Consider the following 21595-nt stretch of genomic DNA (forward strand, 5'->3'; position numbering starts at 1 on the left):
CATAAGCTTTCATAGGTAAAAACCAACTGTGCCATCCTTTAAGGCCAGTGCAAAAGAAAAGATGGAATAAGCATATACAGTTTTCTTTATAGTAAGCAGAACTTTTTCTAACTTTTGTCAGCTGTTACTATTAACATGTAAACAAACAAACAAAAGAATTGAAATAGCAGATTTCAGTCATTTATTAAAAGCTGAGGGAATTCCTTCCCTAAAACTCTCCCCTGGCTTCCTAATGCAGCCACCATCCACATCACCACCACTCTGGGTCTTAGCTGGGAATCTTAGATGTAACATCTCATTCTGTATACAATACATGCAGTCTCCCTCCTGCTGTGCTCTCTTTCCACAGAGGGCACTGGTCTGACTACTACAATGTATTTTACATCTCCTGAAAATATAGGCCACTTTATTCTTCGTATTAGTTCTCACTTTATGTTCTGTTACCTGGTAAAGTAAGAACCTTTTCCAAGGATGCTCCTCAGATTGCATGAGCATCAGTAATGGCAGTCTGAGCTGCAGTCGGCTGATACACAGGAGTTTTGGCAAAAGCAAGGAATTGTGGAGAATGGGACAGACAATGTGAAAATGTGAAGCTACACAATAGTGAATGCACTGAACCCCTCCCCCACTTCACTGTTGTTATAAGTAATCCCAAAAGTGACCGTACCTGTCAGCAGTTTTACTGTAGCATGCTGTCATAAAGATAGAAACACGTGTGGCCAGAAATCAATACACCATAACATAAGGATTATTCCATAACAACTATCTTGCACATGGTAAAGGCTGTAATTTTGCCACATACCAAGTTTAGAAAGCAACACTACACCAGCTGCTGTGGCACAGTTTGATTCCTTTGTTCTCTTGATTAGGCATGATTTAAATGATTCATTCAATTATTACTTTTGTATTCAAAGATGGCTTATTTTCATGCAGATTTATGTCCCGTTATGCATAAAGGACAATCTTAATTGTGCTGAAACAACTGCAAATTTAATTAAAGTTTGCCATTCCACGCATAAAATAGATTAGAGAAAATGCTGACTATGGTAAAATAAATAACCAACTATTTAATTTAACTCAAGATTTATTTTTAATCCAAACATCAAAATAACCTTGTTTCTAATTACAATTTCATGACAAATGTCTTGAACAAACATTTGTCTCTACTTTACTTCAATCTGTTCAGCTGAATTACACTAGCTTCTTTACAGCACTCTTGTTGATTTATAAATCTGCACCAGCTGCATTACTATATCACCACAGAACACAGATAAACATATGCAAACTATTAGTCTTATTAAAGAAAAAATATTACCCCAAGATTTATGAATAGCTTAAATCCAATCAAAGGGCTTACCATTCCTTTAATGATTACCCGTAACGAATAAAGGAAAATAAGAGTCAGAGTCTCAGGAGGTGAAAAGTTATACTGATTTATGCCAGCTAGATCTAAATGTTTAAAAACAGACCAATTTTGGTTTCCAATAACCACTGAGTGTCACTGAAAAGCTATACATATAGTCTCCAGAGTGGTATTTTCTAATATCAGAAGCAAATACTTCTGTATGACAACAGTATAATTTTCAATGGCCTCAACTAAAGGAAGAACCTGGCCACATCTTGCTCCCATTAAAACCAGTCTGAAAACTCCCATGGGATATGTATTATACTTCATGTTCTATTTTGAAGTCTATCTTTTGAAGCTTTGAAATTAAAATTAATTTCAGGAGGGCAAATCTGAACACTGCTACTGACACAGATTTCCTCAGGACAGCCCTCAGTGGGTCGAAGCATCCCAGCTTGGGAAAGGTTGGAAAGGGAACGGATGGGGGAGAGTGAACATCATGTCTTCTAACACTTCACAACACCATCATCTCATCATGACTAAACCCCTTTAAAAAGGGAATTTCAGGGGCAAATTACTGCCAGTAGGGTAGGTTACTGTCAGCAGTAACAGCTACACTAGAAGGAGGCCAGCCAAAACCAAAATAAAACAAAACAAAAAAAGAGCTGGTGCTCCTGGATAGATGCCACTAGCTTCCTGTGCATCTTTGCAGTGTTCCACTAGCACTAGCTCCAGGGCTTCTTGTACACAGAAGCAAACCCCACTTTCCTAACAGCAGGAGTCAGAGTGCAAATAATACAAGGCAAATAATGTGGAAAAAATAGAGAAGAAGCTGATGAAATATGACAACATCAGAAATAAAATTACCATTTTAAATAAATTAAGTAGATCAGGCATAGCTATTTCTAAATAAACCAAGGATGAGAGATGAGAAAATACACATTTTACCTCATAGGTAATTATGTTCTGCAATTGCTTTCACTATTTGTACTGTTTTAAGATGACCACATATACTTACAGGCAGATTTTCATTTGGGATTGCCTGGTGTAACTTTCTTGACTGCAGTGGGTTTATGCTAATTTAATGTAGTCGAGAGTCTAGTTTAGTGAATAGAGCCGTGGAGTGGAACTCTGGACACCTGGATTTTATCCCTACTTCTGCCATTGAAATGTTGGATGATGTTGCAGACATCACTGCCCCTTTCTGCATCTCAGTAAAATGGGGACAATGTTATTGTCTTCTTTTGTAAGGCACTGTGCGATTTACTGATGAAAAACCTACGCAAGAGCTAGTTTTAATGTGCATTAATAAAACAAACACTATGTTTTTTATAATATACAACATTAGTACTGTTCATCTGGCAAATAGTACAACTGTAACATTCAAGGATAACCTCTGGGGAAGGTGGGGGCCTAGCTGAAATCCCAGTGAAGTTAGGTGGCTGACTTCTATGGTTTTAGGTCAGGGCCTATAGTAGTTACATGATTACTGTGAATGTGTTTCATGTAGTTAACATGGTGTTGACTGTGTTCTCACCTCTGTGCTGTCTTCTGGAATTTTTTACTAAATGGAATTATTATTAAGAGTGGGTTTCAAGAAAATAAAAGTAAGCAAATAATAGAAAAGCATAATCATTTGCATTTGGATAGGAATTCAGGTTTTGAGATTCGTATGTACATTGGACAAACGTCTCAGACACTTCGCCAAAGGATCAATGCCCACAAAACAGATATTAGTCAGGATCACAAAGAAAAAACAGTTTCTTGCCATTTCAACCAGAAAGGACATTGTCTCAACGACTTGATTACCTGCATCCTGCTTCAAAGACCTTTTAAGATAACACTTGAAAGAGAATCTCTGGGGTTTTTTCAGCTACACCAGACTAACACGGCTACATTTCTATCACCTATTTTCAAGGAACAGAAAATTACCATGTAACTTTTGTTCAAGACAGACCTAGAATTTTTTGCAGAAATTAATTTAAAAAGAAAATCATGATCTGTCTGAACAAATTAATGACGCTACCAAAATCAAATAAGCTAGGAAGTATTTGCAAACTTTGCTTATCATTTGTTTTCATGCTTAACTGCTTATGTGCTATAGCACAGGGAATGGCTACGTATCTTCTCTACCTCTAAATACCTGGTGGTAATTGACCTTTCAAATGAAATACAGTATTGTACATAAAAGTAATAATAACAAAGAGAGAGAGAGAGAGAGAGAGAGTTCTTCTGTAAAGATTTGAAGGCTCTTAGCAGTTCACTAAGTCAGACCTTAATTCATGTAGACATAAAGGGTAAAATTTGTTCTTGGTGCTGCTCCACTGAAGTTCTCCAGATAATACAGGAATAATGATGCTGTACTGCCCTATTTCTCCATATCAGAATATATCACATAACAAAAAGCAGGTCAATAAGTTGTCAAATATATCTACTATTTCCACACAACCAGGAATAGTTAGGAAGGATAATCACAAGGAGCCAAGCAATGTTTTGACCAGTAATCAGACTTGAATCTTTATATCTACTGTTTAAAATCCTACAACACAAACTACAGTGCATTCATCTCAGTTCTTGTATTTAGGAATAACTGCTTCCTTTTAATGTGGTGAAACAAACAAACTAAATTTTTTCCAGGTTTTGTTATCCCAAGAAATTCAGCAAATTAAAAACAAGCAGTCTAAGGTGAGTTACCAACATGAGGTTTATCAGACATAAGTAATCAAATCCATATGTTCCTATCTCTGAATACTGATTTCTGAAATTAAGGAAAGAAATTATTTCAACTCTGTGGAATTTGTAATATTAAGAGTTTATTGTCCCAAAACATTAAAAAGGGTTTATCTGTACAGCAATTTAATACATCAGGCTCTCAAAGTCTTGTGAATAATGGGCATGCCAGTTCGCCTTTTATGTTATCTGTGTTTTAGAGAAAATCCTGGCTTCTACGTGTGTTCTACATTCAAACCCTTATTTAATTTGCCTGCACAAAAAAGATTCTAAGTTTTGATAAGCAGATTATGACTTTACTGATGTAAACTGCCAAATTATTAACACTCTAAACACTTGATTATGCATAAGAAATATACATTTGCATATAGACTGAGGGATTTTCAGTGGCACAGATCATACTACTAGTGAAGAAAATAGTAAAACTTCCACAACTTGAATGGGTCTAGAGCAGTGATTCTCATACCTCAGTGGTTTAGAAGCTAAATTAGCTATCTACCTTATCCAAAACTGCCACAGTCATGAATTCATTCTCTCTCTCTGACACACACACAAAAATGATTGACCAAACATTTTACAGTTGTTTAATAACATAAAAAGAGCCAGAGGAGACACATATGTTCTTTGATAAGATAACGAGCCTTGTGGATAAGGGAGAAGCGGTGGATGTCATATACCTAGACTTTAGTAAGGCATTTGATACGGTCTCGCATGATATTCTTATTGATAAACTAGGCAAATATAACTTAGATAGGGCCACGATAAGGTGGGTGCATAATTGGCTGGATAACCGTAGTCAGAGAGTTGTTGTTAACGGTTCTACATCCTGCTGGAAAGGGATAACAAGTGGAGTTCCTCAAGGGTCTGTTTTGGGACCCGTACTGTTCAATATCTTCATCAATGATGTAGATATTAGGATAGAGAGTACGCTTATTAAGTTTGCAGATGACACCAAACTGGGTGGGGTTGTAACTTCTTTGGAGGATAGGGACATAATTCAAAATGACCTTAGCAAGTTAGAGAAATGGTCAGAGATAAACAGGATGAGGTTTAATAAAGAGAAATGCAAAGTGCTCCACTTAGGAAGGAACAATCAGTTCCATACATACAAGATGGGAAGCGACTGTCTAGGAAGGAGCATGGCGGAAAGGGATCTAGGGGTCATAGTGGACCACAAGTTGAATATGAGTCAACAGGGTGATGCTGTTGCAAAAAAAGCAAATATGATTCTAGGTTGTATCAACAGGTGTGTTGTAAGCAAAACTAAGTCATTCTGCCGCTCTACTCTGCACTAGTTAGGCCTCAGCTGGAGTACTGTGTCCAGTTCTGGGCACCACATTTCAAGAAAGATGTGGAGAAATTGGAAAGTGTACAGAGAAGAGCGACAAGAATGATTAAAGGTTTAGAGAACATGACCTATGAAGCCAGGCTTCATGAACTGGGCTTGTGTAGTTTGGAAAAAAGAAGATTAAGGGGGGACATGATAGCGGTTTTCAAATATCTAAAAGGGTGTCACAAGGAGGAAGGAGAAAATTTGTTCCTCTTGGTTTCTGAGGACAGGACAAGGAGTAATGGGCTTAAAGTGCAGCAGGGGAGGTTTAGATTGGACATTAGGAAAAAATTCCTAACTGTCAGGGTGGTCAAATATTGGAATAAATTGCCAAGGGAGGTGATGGAATCTCCCTCTCCGGAGATATTTAAGAACAGGTTAGATAGACATCTGTCAGGGATGGTCTAGAAGGAGCTTGGTCCTGCCTTGAGGGCGGGGGGCTGGACTCGATGACCTCTTGAGGTCCCTTCCAGTCCTATTATTCTATGATTCTATGATTAAAAAGAGACGCTTGCCGTTTTTGAGCCGCAGTCTGAGTATCACTGGTTTGCAGTTTGACCCTATATAAATGACAGATTACGTAACCTATTTGAGATAGTAAGTTGTAGTAGATCAATGAGCTCTGGATAATTAAAGGTGTATTTGCATTATTTTTTCTTTGCAAATTATAAACTGTAGGTCAGATCCTTAGCTGGTGTAGAAAATTGTTTTAAAGGAGCTTTGCTAAGTTACACCAGCTGAGAAACTGAAGATCTATAGATATACTGCCACCAGTTTATTTTAAAGGACTTGAAAGAAAATGAACCATATGTGTATCTAATTATATTAAATGCAATCATAAAGTAAATCAGAAAAGATAAAAGCATTTATAGTATCAATTAATGAGACAACTAAATATAAAAATAGTTTGCTTACCTGTTTCACATCATATGCCAAAAGAACATATCTTAAATCTGGTGAGACTGAATATCTTGATGCTTTGAAAGTTACCTAAAAACAAGTAATAATATGGGTAACTAACTAATGCAAGCTCAACTTTTCCAAAGACTACGGAATTCATTTAAAACTTCTAAGATAATTCTATTACAAACAACTGAATTATTTGTATATCAGAAGGGCTGTACTAATTCTCAGCGTAGTTTCATTGACATTAGGTAAGTACAACAGATGAATTTGGCTGCCATGCTATCAACAAAATAATAATAATAAAAACCTGAGACTCGATCAAGATAGCAACACTATGCTCAACCTTAACTGTTTGAAGGAGGGAAAGTATAAGCAACACATTTACATTGGAGGAGGAACGAAGCTCCTGCTGGTATATACTTCATAGACAATTAAGAATGAGACACCTTATCGGGTTAAGCTTAAAGATAATGTACAGGAAAAATGTATAAGCACATTGCAGTCAGAGCTTTGTCTCTCTAGTTGCTCCTCTTTTATCTTTATGAGCATACACATTTTATAGAACAACCTTCACTAAAAGATAATGTCTTTTATTTTACAGGAAAGAAGAAAACAAGAAGAAAACTCCCTAGTGGAAAGTAAAGTGAAACAGAAAGCAGCATTATAAAACTAATATTGCTTTATATATAGCTAAGTCTGCATGACACCCAATTGAATTCAGAGCAATAATTTCATCAAGGAGTAATGCTGATGTCAGAAAGAATTTAATGCATTTAATGCAGAAGGAGGATCAGAGTGTGCCTGAAGAAACAGTGCTACTGAAGAAAAATGTTATATTAATTTGGGTAGACATCAGCAAGGGCAAAAGGGCCTGAGCATGTGCACACCGATGCCTTCGCTAACATGCTTGGAGTATGTAGACATGGATAAACTGGGCCTTACTAAACACACATACCGGTTAGCTACCGGCACATGCCAGAGGTGAAAGGAAGCCGGTGAGCCCTGGTGCACCACTCTGGCAAGAGAGAACTGGCCGGCTGGAGCACTTGGCTGCAGGAGGAGGTGTGATGCGCTCCCAGCTGTGCTCTCAGGGCTTCCTGCTAAACAGCAAGCAGGCAAGTTAAGGGAGCAGGCTGGCTGAGGGTGTGCTGCTTCACTTATCCAGGACTGCCCCAGCTCCAAACTCCCCTTCCCCCTGGGGCACCATTTAGGGATGGTGGGGTGCTGAAGCCCCCTAACTCCCAATATTTGTACAGGGATGCTGCTTGTTGTTCCCCCTCCCATCAAGGGAGCAAGAGCAAATCACCCAACCTGCATGCATTCCTCTCCTTCCTGGATGGGGAAGACAGAGGAGGGGGCAGAGGAGTGAGTGACCTGTGTTGTGAGCCTCCCTTTTACTCCCTGAGAGTGAGGAAAGTGAACACTAAGCAGCATCCTGGTACAAACTGGGAAGGGTGGGGGAGGGTGAGCTACCTCTGCCTAAATACCACCCTTACAGTCCCCCATCCACACATACCCAAGCTCCATACCCTGACCTCCCCCGGTCTTCTGACCATTCCCCACTCCTCACATACCTCAAACTTGACTTCTGCACCCTCCCACCCCTCCTTCTCTGAGCCCCACCCACCCTACACTTAAATTTCTTAAAGTTATTGTTGTATCAGCCCCCAAGCTCTACCCACTTCCCTGACTGCTCTACACACCCCTGAGAAGGGATGAGATACAACAGTACCTGTAAGAAAATTAAGTTGATTTCACCTCTGCTATGTCCTTAGATGAATATATGGAAATTGCATGTTTGAATCTGAAGGCAGAATTTTAACCCATATAAAATGTCGAGCACCAAGCTTGCAAAAGAAGTCACCAGGAAAACTTAGGTTTTAAAACACAAACACCGTAATAAATGGTATTATTTTAAGATTGAGCACAACACTTCTACAAGTGGCAGGAGAAAAATAAAGAAATATAAGAAACAGAGAAAAATAAACGAAAAGAATTGTGGGTTTAGATTCTTCTTCTTCTTCTTCTTCTTCTTCTTCTTCAAAACAAAAGATTCCTGTCCCCCAACCTAGCCTTCATTGATTGACTGTTATGCAGTTATGACAGATCATGCATGTGACATTCCACTTATTTGGCAAACACTAAGAACATTTTTAGATGAGGATTTCTTCATTTTGGGCAATGTATTAATTATTGCCACACTAACTCAATCTTTTGCAATACATAATGTTGGAAGTTTTCCAAAATCATTTTCAAGCAAGTGCAGTTTCCTGCATTTAGTGAGAATCTTCAGTCAGTGATTATGCCACTGTAACACTAATGACGCACTCAGAGTAAACACCTGGGCAGTTCAGCTGCAGAATTTTGGCACTTTAAGGCAAAGCCAGGAAGAGCTATCTTCTTATTTCCTATTAAAAGATCATCTCAAGTATCTGGGGATGTATAATTGCATGACACATGCTGAAGATGTCCTGGTTTGCCTTCACTCACCTGCACTGTTTTGCATGGTTTTGGGAGTGTCACATTTGTAAGTGGAGAGTCAGTAAATACAGTCTCCTGATGACAGCTAGTGGTTTTAGCAGATTACTTCCCTCCTTCTGGTATAACGGGATTGTTCTTGATAACAGAAGTTAAAAATATGGAATATTTTTATACATTCCACAAGCAAGAAAGTTGATATTAGGCCAACTGAAAACACACACAATAAGCTAACACATGCATGCCGCACTCTTTGAAATTCACTTTAAATGAGTGCAATGAATGCATTTATCAAGGTTGAGATTTTCAGATGAGCCTAGGGGAGTTAGCAAAGTGCCCATTGGAATTTCAGTAGTGTTTGGGTACCTGGCTTCCTTATTAAAAACAACGAGAAGTCCTGTGTCACCTAAGAGATTTGCAGATTTATTAGGTGTTATAGGACTCCTTGTTGTTTTTGAAGATACAGACTAAAACCGCTGCCCTTCTGAGACTTACCTTCCTAACGTGTTTTTTTTTTTTTTACATCACAGACTTTTTTTTAAAGAAAGATTGGCAACAAATTGAGAAATTTAACCAGTGTTAATTTTCACCATTTTATTTGCAGAAAGCAGCTTTCTAGGAAAAACAAAAACAAAACAAAAAAAAGTTAGCCCCTGCACCTTCTTCCTGCAAACAGGAGGGCTGTGTCTAGACTGCATCCCTTTTCCGTAAAAGGGATGCAAATTAGACACAGCACAATTGCAAATGAAACGGGGATTTAAATCTTCCCCGCTTCATTTGCATAAACATGGCTGCCACTTTTTTTCTGGCTCGGGGCTTTGCCGGCAAAAAGCGCCAGTCTAGACGGGGATCTTTTGTAAAATAAAGCCTTTTCCAAAAGATCCCTTAATCCTGATTTTAAGAGGAATAAGTGATCTTTCGGAAAAGGCTTTATTTTCCGAAAGATCCCCGTCTTGACTGGCGCTTTTGCCAGCAAAGCCCCGAGCCGGAAAAAAACGGCAGCCATGTTTATGCAAATGAAGCAGGGAAGATTTAAATCCCCGCTTCATTTGCAATTGCACTGTGTCTAATTTGCATCCCTTTATGGAAAAGGGGTGCAATCTAGACACAGCCGAGAAGTATGCCAGATTCAGACTCAGTAGGGGTATTAGTAAAAGAAAGGCAGAAAGAGGTATTCCATATCCTCTTCCTCACAGTTCTTCCTTGCCCACATGACAGATATCTGACTCCCTTATGGGGGACAGGATGTCAGCTGGTGACAAGTTTAGGGCAATCCAATGCACACTGGGCCTGATTATAACTGATACTGCTTCCAGACTCGGCACAACTTTAAAAGTGTTTTGAAACAAGACCCTCAGGAAAGAGACAGAGCTTGTCTGTGTATCTTCGGAGGTATGTTTCTAGCCAAGGCTTCGAACTCCTGCATTATAGTATGTTCTTTTCCTCTCTGTGGGAGGGATTTTCTGTTTGGTTGGTTTTCATTAAGCATTTTCTTAGCTTGAGACTTTAATTCTCTTAACTCCATTGAAAATCTGCCCGTACCAATAATTCCAGCCCTACCAGAAATTAGATGCAATTAAGTTTTCTTGCTAGTTTTGCCAATATGTGCATGAACACTGCATTTTATTGAACTGCTGCCTGTACCAGGAGCAGTTGTACTTCCTATAGGCAGACAGTTTAATGCTGTCTCCATAATGTCTACACTGCAGTGATAATAGCACATGTAAACAGACTTGAACTACATTGAGCGAATGTAGTTTGTGCATGTCTGCATGCTCTGTAAACATACCTCCTCATTGCTCTATAGACATTGCCAGTTACCTACATAACTGATACTCATGAAATATTTATTTCATAATGCTGCAAACTTTTCACTTAAAAATTAGATCTCAAAGGCTAGTACATTCTCTTTTCTCCCCCAAAACTCACAGATCTCTCACATATTTCATGAACACTGCTGAATTTGAGAGAATTTAATTTTAAAATTTTTTGCAGTAGACTAAGGATAGATCTTGTATTTCTTTCTGAGGCATAAACTACTGGCTGCAGGATGGGAACCAACAATATGAGCAGCAGATTTCAAAGGAGGCTAAGAATGCAAGAAATTCCTCAAGTAATATGGGTTTTATTTCTTTGTCTGACAATGGTGCATGATGACGTGACACTCTGTGGACAATCTATGACCTTCTCTACTCCCAGTAATGCACTTGATAACTATGACCACTGGTATTACCACTAGCAGAGATCACAAGGAAGATAACCAAATGGAGACAGATGGATGCAGCATGTTCAAGTAACCCTTTGCCATTTACATACTTGTTTTTTGAAGGTAAAGTATATTTTTCAGGGAAGATGAAAGGTAGGGATTGTTCTTTGAAACAGTGACAGAAAGCAAAGAGAATGTGAGAGATTTGAGAAGGGAAGAAAAAGAAAATAAGACACAAAGATAACTATATTTTCCACCTTTTAGAAATATTTACATTTGCCGGGTACTTTTCAAAGTGCAACTTGCTCAGATCTTTCTTTACAAGGCCAAGATTTCATGACAGTTTTTTTTCCATTCATATTTCAGTGTTTCGTTGATAACCAGAAATGTTTTGTTGCTAGCCAGTTGATACTGTCATGTACAAAGATAGCTTAGGCTAGCAACAGTATAATTAAGCTACATTACAGCTAACAATGCCCAGTTTCAGGCTCTGGTGAATGCTCAGATAACTAAGAGAAGAAAATATCGATTCAAACTCAGCCTTTACTTGATCTCCATTACCAATATAAGACACTCAATCCCAGCCTCTTCTTTTTCCTTCATTTTTTTCTTGAAACTTGAATTATTATTGATGTGCAGCTAGTCCTTTCATCTCTGCTCGATAGTCTCATTCACTATACAATATTCTTCATGGCTCAGATGCCTAAACACCATTGAAGATCTAACTCCCATTGATTTAAGTGGAAATTTGGAGCCTATATATCTTTGAAGATCTAGGCCTATATACATGGTGAATTTTAGTTGCTCTCATATATATATATAAAGTAACTTAGTCAACCTCTTTGGTTTATAGGGCTGTCAAACACTCTGACAGATGAAAGGAGAGATGACGAAGATAGTGGTTTTAGCAATGTTATGGGAAAAGAGCCTACCATGTGAGTGGCAAGTTTTTTTTACAGTTTCAAAAGCTCATTTGCCAGATGGAAGTTGAAACATCCTCTGCCTCCTAACTTGCCTGGGGGCCTCACACTGTATTTTTTGATGACTCTCCATGGAGACCTCACTAATTTTATCCTGGCTTCTCCAAACTGAAGGACTGTGGGCAGGACTTTCCCAACTGTCAATGGGTTGTTGAATTTCTTGAGTCCTTGGACTGATTTTTTCCACTGTCTCAGAGCTTTGGCCTTCTTCTGCATTGATGGTGGTTCTTAAATTGGCCTTTGGCCTCAAGTGCGTGGCCTTTGGCATGTCATCAGCAGGCATACTATCCACATGTCCCAACCAGCAAAGCCTGCAAATGTCTAGAATAGTCTGCATAGACTGTAGACCCCTTCTCTCAAGGATCTTGTTATTGATGGTCCTCAGTAACTCCAATGTTTTTCTTAAGTGAAATTGTTAACTTCCTCTTCTCTATGGAGCATGTAACATAGTTTTCACAACTGTAAACAAAGGTACTAAGGACACAAGCTTGATAAACAACACCTCTGTGTTCAGAGTTAGTAACTAATTGTTCCAAATATGTGAGGTAATTCCCTTACCCAAAGGATATAGAAGCTTTGCCAGTTTTAGCATCGAGTTCCCTACCAAGATGGAATGGACTGGTGAGAACTGAGCTGAGATATGAGGAGTGACTCACATTATCCAGAACTTCATTACTGATAGTTTTTAGGCGGAATGTTGGTACAGTAGACTTCCAATAATTCAGAACCTATGGGATTTAGGTGGTGCCGGATTATCAAATATGCCAGAATATCAGGAGGTACTATACGATGGTTATATATATATATACACACACACACACTGTATGCATTATATAGTGTATATAAAGTGTTCTTAACCCTTTTTATTGTACATACTATATATACTATACTGTAATGTTTTAGTTTAAGCCTTTTTTACCGTTTTTGCTGAGTTCAGCTGCTGCCGCTGTTACCTTGTGACTCATTTTTTGCCAAAGCTCACTCACTAGGCTCTTGCCATTTTGATGCCGGACTATCAGGAGTGCCGGACTATTGGATGCCGGATTATTGGAATTTTACTGTACCTTGTGATATGACAATTGTTTTCTTGATACCGATCACCATACCAAAATTGATGCATGCCTCAGAAAACTTATTCAGCCATTATGACAGTACAGGCAGTCCCCAGGTTACGTACAAGATAGGGACTGTAGGTTTGTTCTTAAGTTGAATTTGTATGTAAGTCGGAACTGGTACATATTGTAGGGGAAACTCTAGCCAAACGTTTCTCCAGAGATCAGTTTTATTCTTCCACACCTCACTTCCCTCAGTCCTTTATTCTCAAGCTGAAGTGTCTGCTGAGAAAAGCCGCTCTGCGTCTCCCTGGTCTGCTGGGGGGAAGCAGCTAGTGCGGGGTTGCCTCACCCCGTTTGTAAGTAGGGATCCAATATAAGTCGGATCCATGTAACCTGAGGACTGCCTGTACTCAATTATTATCCATTGTATATTTTACAGTGTTTTTAGCACTTTCTCTAGGATAAATGCAGTTGATTTAGGAACAGAGCTTCAGCTGTTTAAGTTGGAGAACTCTTTTATATTTGGGAAATTTGCCAGCTATTTAGGCTAAATTTTCATCTCCTTAATTTTGTACCACTGATAGATTCCATGGTACTAACCAAAACACAATCTCCATCCTTGATCATTCCTCAGATTCCTGTTACCATTTTATCTCACTTTCACTGTTGTTAATATCTTTTATTTTACCCTTTCAAGAATAGATTGATTTCAAGATTAACTTTAAAATTGAAAGCAATACTAACACTTTACACATCATACAGCAATTTGTGTCTTCACAATATTGGCTGAGGGACTATGCTGATGATGTTAATTGACCTGCTTAGGTCATATTTATCAGATTGTCATCAGGCATGTGGCAATGTAGAGCAGTAACCAGAGGGGTACAGTTACATTGCACTAGATTTCAAAATAGTTTCCTGAAGTGACAATATTAACCATGAGAAGAGCATCATGGCCCCTTTCATTTGTGTAAAATCAGATGCAATTTCACTCAGTTTGGCACCTGTATAAAGGTGGACTGAGAAAGGATTCGGGACAACTGTAATGATTAGGAAAGAAAGCAGCCAGTGGACAGGGTCTAGCTGCAGAAAAAGTAGGGTAGTAATAGATACAGAAAGCCTAAGAAGAGAGAGTTGGTTAGCAATCAGAAAATGGAGAATAATCTGAGAAGGATGGTACAGTGGTTAGGACACTAGGCTAGGCTGTGGGAACCTAGGTTACATAACTTGTTTTGTTTCTATGTGACTGAGCAAGTCACTTAAAATCTTTGTGCCTTAGTTCCCTGTCTGTAAAATAGGATAATATTACAAGTTGAACTTCTAGTCTGGCACCTTCAGGTGCTGACCCAGAGAATGTGCTGAACCGCAGGAGATCAATATTGTCTAGCAGTATTAATAACACTTCCACTGATCACTGAACTTTTAGAAGACATTTAGAGCTAAACAACAGCACAGAACACTGAGACCTAAGACTGGTGGCTGTAAACAAACTTTATGGAACTGCGGGAAGGTTGGCCGCACCCATGATAAATGGACATCCGGCTAACTAACACCGGATTTATGCCAGACAGGAAAGAGCAGCACTAGAGAGGTTCAACCTGTACTTCCCTACCTCACAGAAGCATGAGAATAAATACATTCACAACTGTAAGGCGCTAATCTTCTATAGTAACAAGGGGCTCTGTAAGGATGGTAGGAAGTAATTAAGGAAATCCCAAGAAGAAGTGGAAATGGATACCGATAGCAGAGAGGGTCTTACAGCAAAAAGAAATATAGCCAAGAAAGGGAAAAAAAATAGCAGCAACCTGAAAAAAGGTGCAGACAGAAGAGACTGGCAACATGCTAGGTCAATGAAACTAGGAAAACAATCACAGGTGCCGGAAATTAGAGAACGATGAAGTCAGATGCATAGACTGACAGAAAGAATAGGAAAAATCCAAACTTGATTTAATTCTCTTGTTATTGGGTCTGGGTCTGAGATTTTTAAAGACTGAATTCTCAGCATATAATAAATTATATACAAAAGGGCATTCAGGTTGTAAAGTCAAGTATTCAAAAGCTAGGAAATGTCTGTGTTAAGATTGACTGTGCAACTGTAATTTGTTTCCATTGTGTGTAATCATTATGATATAGTCCCTAGAATTGCACAATTACATGCCATTGTTTATCTATAATTTCCTATAATTTAAAAAAGCAAACTGAACCCCCCCCCCACCTCAAAATGCATTGTGTGTTTCCATATTGACCTGTAATAGATCATCAGCACAGACCTCTGCCACTTAAGCTAATGGTCTATGAAGGTAAGCTACTTGAGTGAGATGCAACACTTTGCTAGTGGGTTTCATGGCTGTTTGCAGCAGAGGGATACCTAGACTCAACAATTTTGAGCTCAATGTCATGTTCTGAAGGGAAAACTGGCTAGTTGTGATAAACTCTGTTTTCTACCCAGCCTGCTGTTGGTCCACTCTACTCCTATCCAATCCCCACTCCTACTCCATTCATTTCTCCCATACCTCACTCCAGTTCCTGTCCCTACCCAGAACTCCATCCTTCTCACATTGCCTTCACACCTTCCCACTCACTCTATATTGCCTGATCTAAGATAACTTACAAATTTCCAGTTACCATGTTTAGGGTTGACAGGGCCTTTGTCCCAGGATCAGGCCCAGTATTTAATTAGAGTATGGATGGGAACCGTAATATGCATAGTTACAACACTCACACTACAAGAACGCTGTATATTTACAAATATAATTTATTAATACATTTATCACAGTCTCAAACACTCCCATTTTGTAACATAGGGAATGTACATTTGTATTCCCATACCATATACTCACCCCATTCCTTCTAGAACAACCTGAGGTTTTATCCATCCTTCTCCTCCCCCTCATTACCTTCAACTTCCCCATAATTACCAATGGCCATCAGACTGGCAACTGCCAAGGACTACATTTTTTCCCACTGCCCCTAGGCTGGGATGTCACTTTTATAAATGCTACGCTGACATTGTTATACTTAATTCATATTAAGTAGGTGGTGCTTCCTTTTCTTCTTATTTATATTTCCTCACCTTACTAATGTGTCAGTATATGATTGATCTCCACCTATAATCATCTGCATCACTTTGTTACTAGGCGCCTTTTGTGGTCATCGATCACTTTTGTTATTCCTGCCCTACCTGATGCTCAGTCTGGTCTTAACTGGTTATTTCAGATTTTTCCTAGTGATGATGTACCTGCAAGTATAAGGATATTCTTGGAAGCCCCTGTGCCATTGAAGGTTGCTTTATTTAGGTGAAAGTTCCTAATTATATACACAGTGACATTTTTATCTGGGTGAAAGGTCCCAGGCAAGTGCATGCTAGCTTTGCCCTGGCTCAATACATTGGATGTGGCCTGTAAGTCCTTTGGCTGTAACACAAACTGCCAATATAAACTTACTGTATCTCTATTATAATAAATATATAATCAAAACTGTAAGGAAATAATAAATCTATAGCTGGCTCTTCTCTCCTGCCTCTTTTTGCCCTGTGCACCTATGCTCTTATCTCTTTGGCTACCTCTAGACTGCAAGCCTCCTTAGAAAGAGGCTTTTTCAAAAGATATCTTTTGAAAAAGCCTCTTTCGAAAAAGAGCATCTAGTCTTCAACCAGTACTTTCAAAAAAGCAAGCCTCTTTTTTGAGAGAGAGCACCCAGGTAGTCTGGATGCTCTTTCAAAAAAAGCACAGTTTGCATTACATAGCGCCTTTTTTCCAAAAGAGCACTTGCGAAAAAAGGAGTTTTTCCTTGTAAAACGAGGTTTTCCATAGTCGAAAAAACTGCCACATTCTTTCGATTTATTTTCAAAAGAACACAGCAGCAGTCTAGACACACCTTTTCTGGCCATTAAATTCTTAATTCTCCCCCACCACTCCTGTCCCAGGCCTGCTCCAAATGTGACTCCTGGACTATCCCTACACTGCCCTGATTCTTCTTCCTATTCTACCCTCCCCCCCCCACAACAGTTCCTCACAGCCTACATTCCACTCAGGATGCTTCGTCCTTGCTTCATGGACACCTGCAGTGGGACTGGGGGGAGCACACAAAATGGTCTCCCTTCTCTTGGTTCTTGATACCTAGTTCCACAGAGTCATCCAGCAGCTAGGAGGGCCATTGTAGGGAAAGTTAAGCTCAGCACTGGAGCCTGGTATGAAGCAGCAAAATCACTCGGTAGGGATGGGTCATGCTTACTTGTAGTGTGCAGGTAGAGATATCTTGCATGTGCTACCAAACTCTAACAAGCCTATATTAAGCACATGCAAAACATGATTTCTCCTCCCTCTTCCCTACAAACTTTTCCATGGTTGACAGATTTTCAAGGGGACAGCAAATGGCAGATCTGTGACACTAGGCATAATTTCCTGCCAAATTTAAACTTTTTGTTTAACAGAATGGAGTTACTCAAGTTTCTCTCTGAAATACTTTCAAGACTTTATTTTTAATGTGCATACAATGCAACAAAATTTCCCCTAACTTCATTCTCCAGAAACAACAGAAACGTTTAAAAAAAATCAAGCAGAGGTATGGAACAAGCATGGAAAATTTCAGTCCAAACAGTTAACCTTTGACAAAGTTGTAACTACTGAAACAAAAGGTCTTATTGAGGAAGGATCATGCAACATTAATTCTTCCAGTTCTAAGAATAACTAGGGAGAAATATTCAAAGATACAAAAGGGAAGTTTAGTGCCTGTAATTTGTGCTTTTAAAAGTCTTCCCCTTATTTACAAACAGGACATATTTTGGATAAAACCTTTGGTGCTAATCATAGAAAGATTGTGGATGTTGAACACTTTGATAAATTATGAAAGTGGTTACAGAACTTTTACCAAGGGGATTTTTACAATTTATTTACAAACCATTCTCTCCTTTGGATTTTCCCAAAGGAAAATAAACCATAACAAAAAACCTCAAAGCAATGGAGGTTATTTAACATTTAGACTTGCCTATGAGAGAGGGGGTAATGGTCTAATATTCGCAACATGTCAGTATCATTAAAACAGTCCATATTGCAACAGTTAGTAATATTTGTGTGTTATAAAGTGTCATTTAAAGCATTTACTATTATTCACTCATTAATCTCTTATGGAAAGCTCTTAAATAAAACAGAACCATGTAAACTGTTCTTGCAATTAAAGCTGCATTAATCAACAAAGTACTATAATTACCCTATGATGCTGTACTGAGTTTCCAGTCGAGAGGAAGGAGACAATAAAGGAAAGCTTAACTGTGAATGGTGCTATGTGAAATATCACAACATATACACTGCCAAAAGCTCCATTCAGACTAAAATTCTAATTCTGTGCTTTTGGCTGCAAGGCCTCTGCAGGGCTTCTGCAGCTGGGTTGCCACAGAGCCTAATCATGATTCATGAGCTAAAACCTCTGCTCTGCTCACCCATCTGACACTATAGAGCTAATTAGCAGGCTGCAAAAAGTAATCCCTTTCTATCAAGCCACGTGCAAAAGATGGCCCATAGAAATATGATACTACAAGCACAATACACTCTGAGATACATTAAATGAGAAGCCCCTGGAAACTTGTGCAATTTAAACAGATTAACAGGATGAGACCCAGGACAGAGGCTCTTAAACCTGACAGTAAGCCTTCTTAAAAAAGGCAGAGGAAACAGGGCTGAGGGAGGTAGATTTTTAAACAGCAAGGGTGAACGTCAGTACATAAGATTCTTAGGGTACGTCTAGACTACTGAGTTTTGTTGACAAAAGTGTACTTTTGTCGACAAAGCTATACCAGCGTCTACACTACCGCTGAGTTCTGTTGACATAACGTCGACAGAACTCAGCAGTTTTGTCGACGCTGGTAAACCTCATTTTACCAGGCATAACACCTTCTGTCGACAGAACTCTGTCAACAGAAGGTGTTATTGCCTGTAGGGTTGCATCTAGACTACAGGGTTTTGTTGACAAAGCAGCTTGCTTTGTTGACAGAACTGAATGTGTCAAGACGCTCTTTGTCGACAGAAGTTTTGTCGACAGATACTGTCGACCAAACTTCTGTCGACAAAAGCCTATAGTCTAGACCTACCGATATTTTTAACAGAGTCCACTAACAATGTGAGGGGATCAAACTAGAATGCAATTTTGGGAAAATTAAATATTCATGGTGACGCAACTACATACATCCAAATTATGGTATTCTTTATTTCTTAGTATCAGAGGGGTAGTCGTGTTAGTTTGAATCTGCAAAAACAATGAGAAGTCCTGTGGCACTCTATAGACTAACAGATTTATTGGCGCATAAGCTTTCGTGGGTAAAGACCCACTTCGTTAGATGCGGGTCTTATGAAGTGGGCCTTTACCCACAAAAGCTTATGCTCCAATAAATCTGTTAGTTTATAAGGTGCCACAGGACTTAGTTTTATTTCTTAGATTTCTCATCTAAAGTGCAAGGAATGCAGAGGAACGGTTTTAATGTGATGTGGTACTGTCTTGAGTGCTTGCTGAACAGATACAGACTAACACGGTTACCCCTCTGAAACTGAAAAAAACTTAATCAGTGAATAGTCCTGAAGCATCTTACAGACTAACAAAAAATATAGATGGTATCATGAGCTCTCATGGGCACAACTCACTGTTTCATCTGTTTAAGTTTGCTAAACAGTAAGCATAACTTTGGATCAACTCACTTTTTTTTACATCAGGCTCATAAGCACAAATTGGCAGGCTAAAAATTCACCAAAGCAACATGACATTCCTCAGCAATGTGGACCCTTCTGATATCCATGAGTGTTTAAATCTCCTGATCAACTAGTTCCTTGGTTGTTAGGTTAGGAGTTCAAACCAATCACCCACAAGACTAAATACATTGCCCGAGGTACTTCTATGTGACTTTCAGAGTTTGTACATCCAATCAAAACTCCTTCAGCTTTAGAGTGATTCAGAAAGGCATGTGTTCAGAGCAGAAATAGCTCCAAAATGATATTGGCTGCATGGGGACCACCAACAGCTCCCTTGTCCAGTTAAACCAGTTTCCTTCCTTCTGACCATGCTGCCAGAAACTGACCCTACAGCTTCTGCTGCATATATGATTATATGCATACAGTTAGTGCAGTGTGGAGAGAGAGATCAGCAAAAGAGACAGAAACTAATTTTCTTTCAAGCAGAAGTGCTGGGAGGAAACAAATCATTCCTCTCTCCATTTGCCCTGCTCTTCTATAGAAGGTTAGAAGGTGCATGAACAACAACAACAACAACAACAAAAGATATGGCATTCCAGCAACCAAGACAGTAAGAGAATGTCTCTTCCAACCACACAGATTCTTGTCTGTGGAGGTGATCTGATGCAATTTGATTTAGTAGCTATAGCAAAGAATGGAATTTAGACTCCTGGTAGTACTCCAGCTCATTACTGTCTTGGGTGCACCTATACTGCACTGTAGGTCGAAATAAGGTATGCCATTTGAGCTATGCATATCTTATTTTGATGTCCCTTAGTCCTTGTGAAATGCGGTTTACAGGGATGTCAGAATAGGGAGCCCATTATATTTTGAAATAAAGGGCACACTTAGAAGACACAGAATAGCTCCGGTATCCCAAAATAGTGCTGCAGTGTGGACGTAACCTCTATGACCCAGCCTAGGGTTATCTCTGTGTTCATGTGATTAGTGTGTAAGGCTCAAATAAGAGTATCATTACTCAGTTTGTATTACAATAAAGGCACAAGGCATTCCTTGTACAAATATGGATAGCTCTTTAGCACTATTTGTGAGCCAAGCTTTTACTTGCAGAGATTCTCATAACTCCATGTCCTGTCCTCTTAGGCAATTGAAGGTGTAAACTCATGGTCTGCAGGTCTGTGCTGAGCTTAGAGAGAGTTAAAGAATTCTCCTTGTTATCCCCTTCACATTCTGCACAAGATGAGCCTAGTTTCCTATCTGGAATACAAGTGCTTTGATGGCCTTCCTGCTGTTGAATCCTGCCTCTGGTCACGAAGAGCAGGATTGATTTAACTTAACAATACCGCATCTGTGAATAGTGATGCATAAATTACCATCCCCCTCCCTTTCTGTTGCTGTCATCCTGCAAGGTTAAGACATTTCCACTGCAGTCATAAGACATGCATAATCAACTAACATGTGGATGGAAAAGGGGCTGCATCAAAGTGAGTGGGTAAGGAACAGGTGGGTCTTACAAGAGCAACTCCTATTTTATTCATGTTTCTAACCTCTTCCCACAGCTTTAATCATTATGCATATGGTAGAAGGATCCTAGCAGGTTTTGAGAATTAACACTCCTGTCATATTTGCATATCAGTTTTAGTGGTCTTTTTGGGGGGGAGGGGGGGAGGGATGGAAGAGAAATTTTGACATGGGTTGTTTTCAGTGGGAATACGTTGGCAATTGAATTATGGATCATACTTTTCCGTATTTGAAATATTCTGTATTTTTTGGGGGGGGAGGAGGGTGTTATCTACTATTTATTTGAGAGAGTTTGTCTGTCTGTGCATCTGTCTGTCTTTTCAAGAACGCTTCCTTAATGGCAAAAGCTAAGCCCACCAAATTCAGT

The 21595-nt window shown here is 39.2% G+C and overlaps 1 protein-coding gene across 3 annotated transcripts in view; it reads right to left on the bottom strand.

The window, feature by feature from the left end:
• DPP10 (dipeptidyl peptidase like 10) overlaps positions 1–21595 on the bottom strand; it is a 460866-nt gene that overhangs the window by 193685 nt on the left and 245586 nt on the right. For all 3 annotated transcript variants that reach the window (XM_075933252.1, XM_075933254.1, XM_075933251.1), the window contains one exon: positions 6321–6395. In XM_075933252.1, coding sequence (XP_075789367.1) covers positions 6321–6395 — 75 coding nt within the window. The remainder of the gene's footprint in view (positions 1–6320; positions 6396–21595) is intronic.

Source organism: Pelodiscus sinensis, chromosome 7, assembly GCF_049634645.1.
Source record: "Pelodiscus sinensis isolate JC-2024 chromosome 7, ASM4963464v1, whole genome shotgun sequence".
Taxonomy (NCBI): Eukaryota; Metazoa; Chordata; order Testudines; family Trionychidae; genus Pelodiscus; species Pelodiscus sinensis.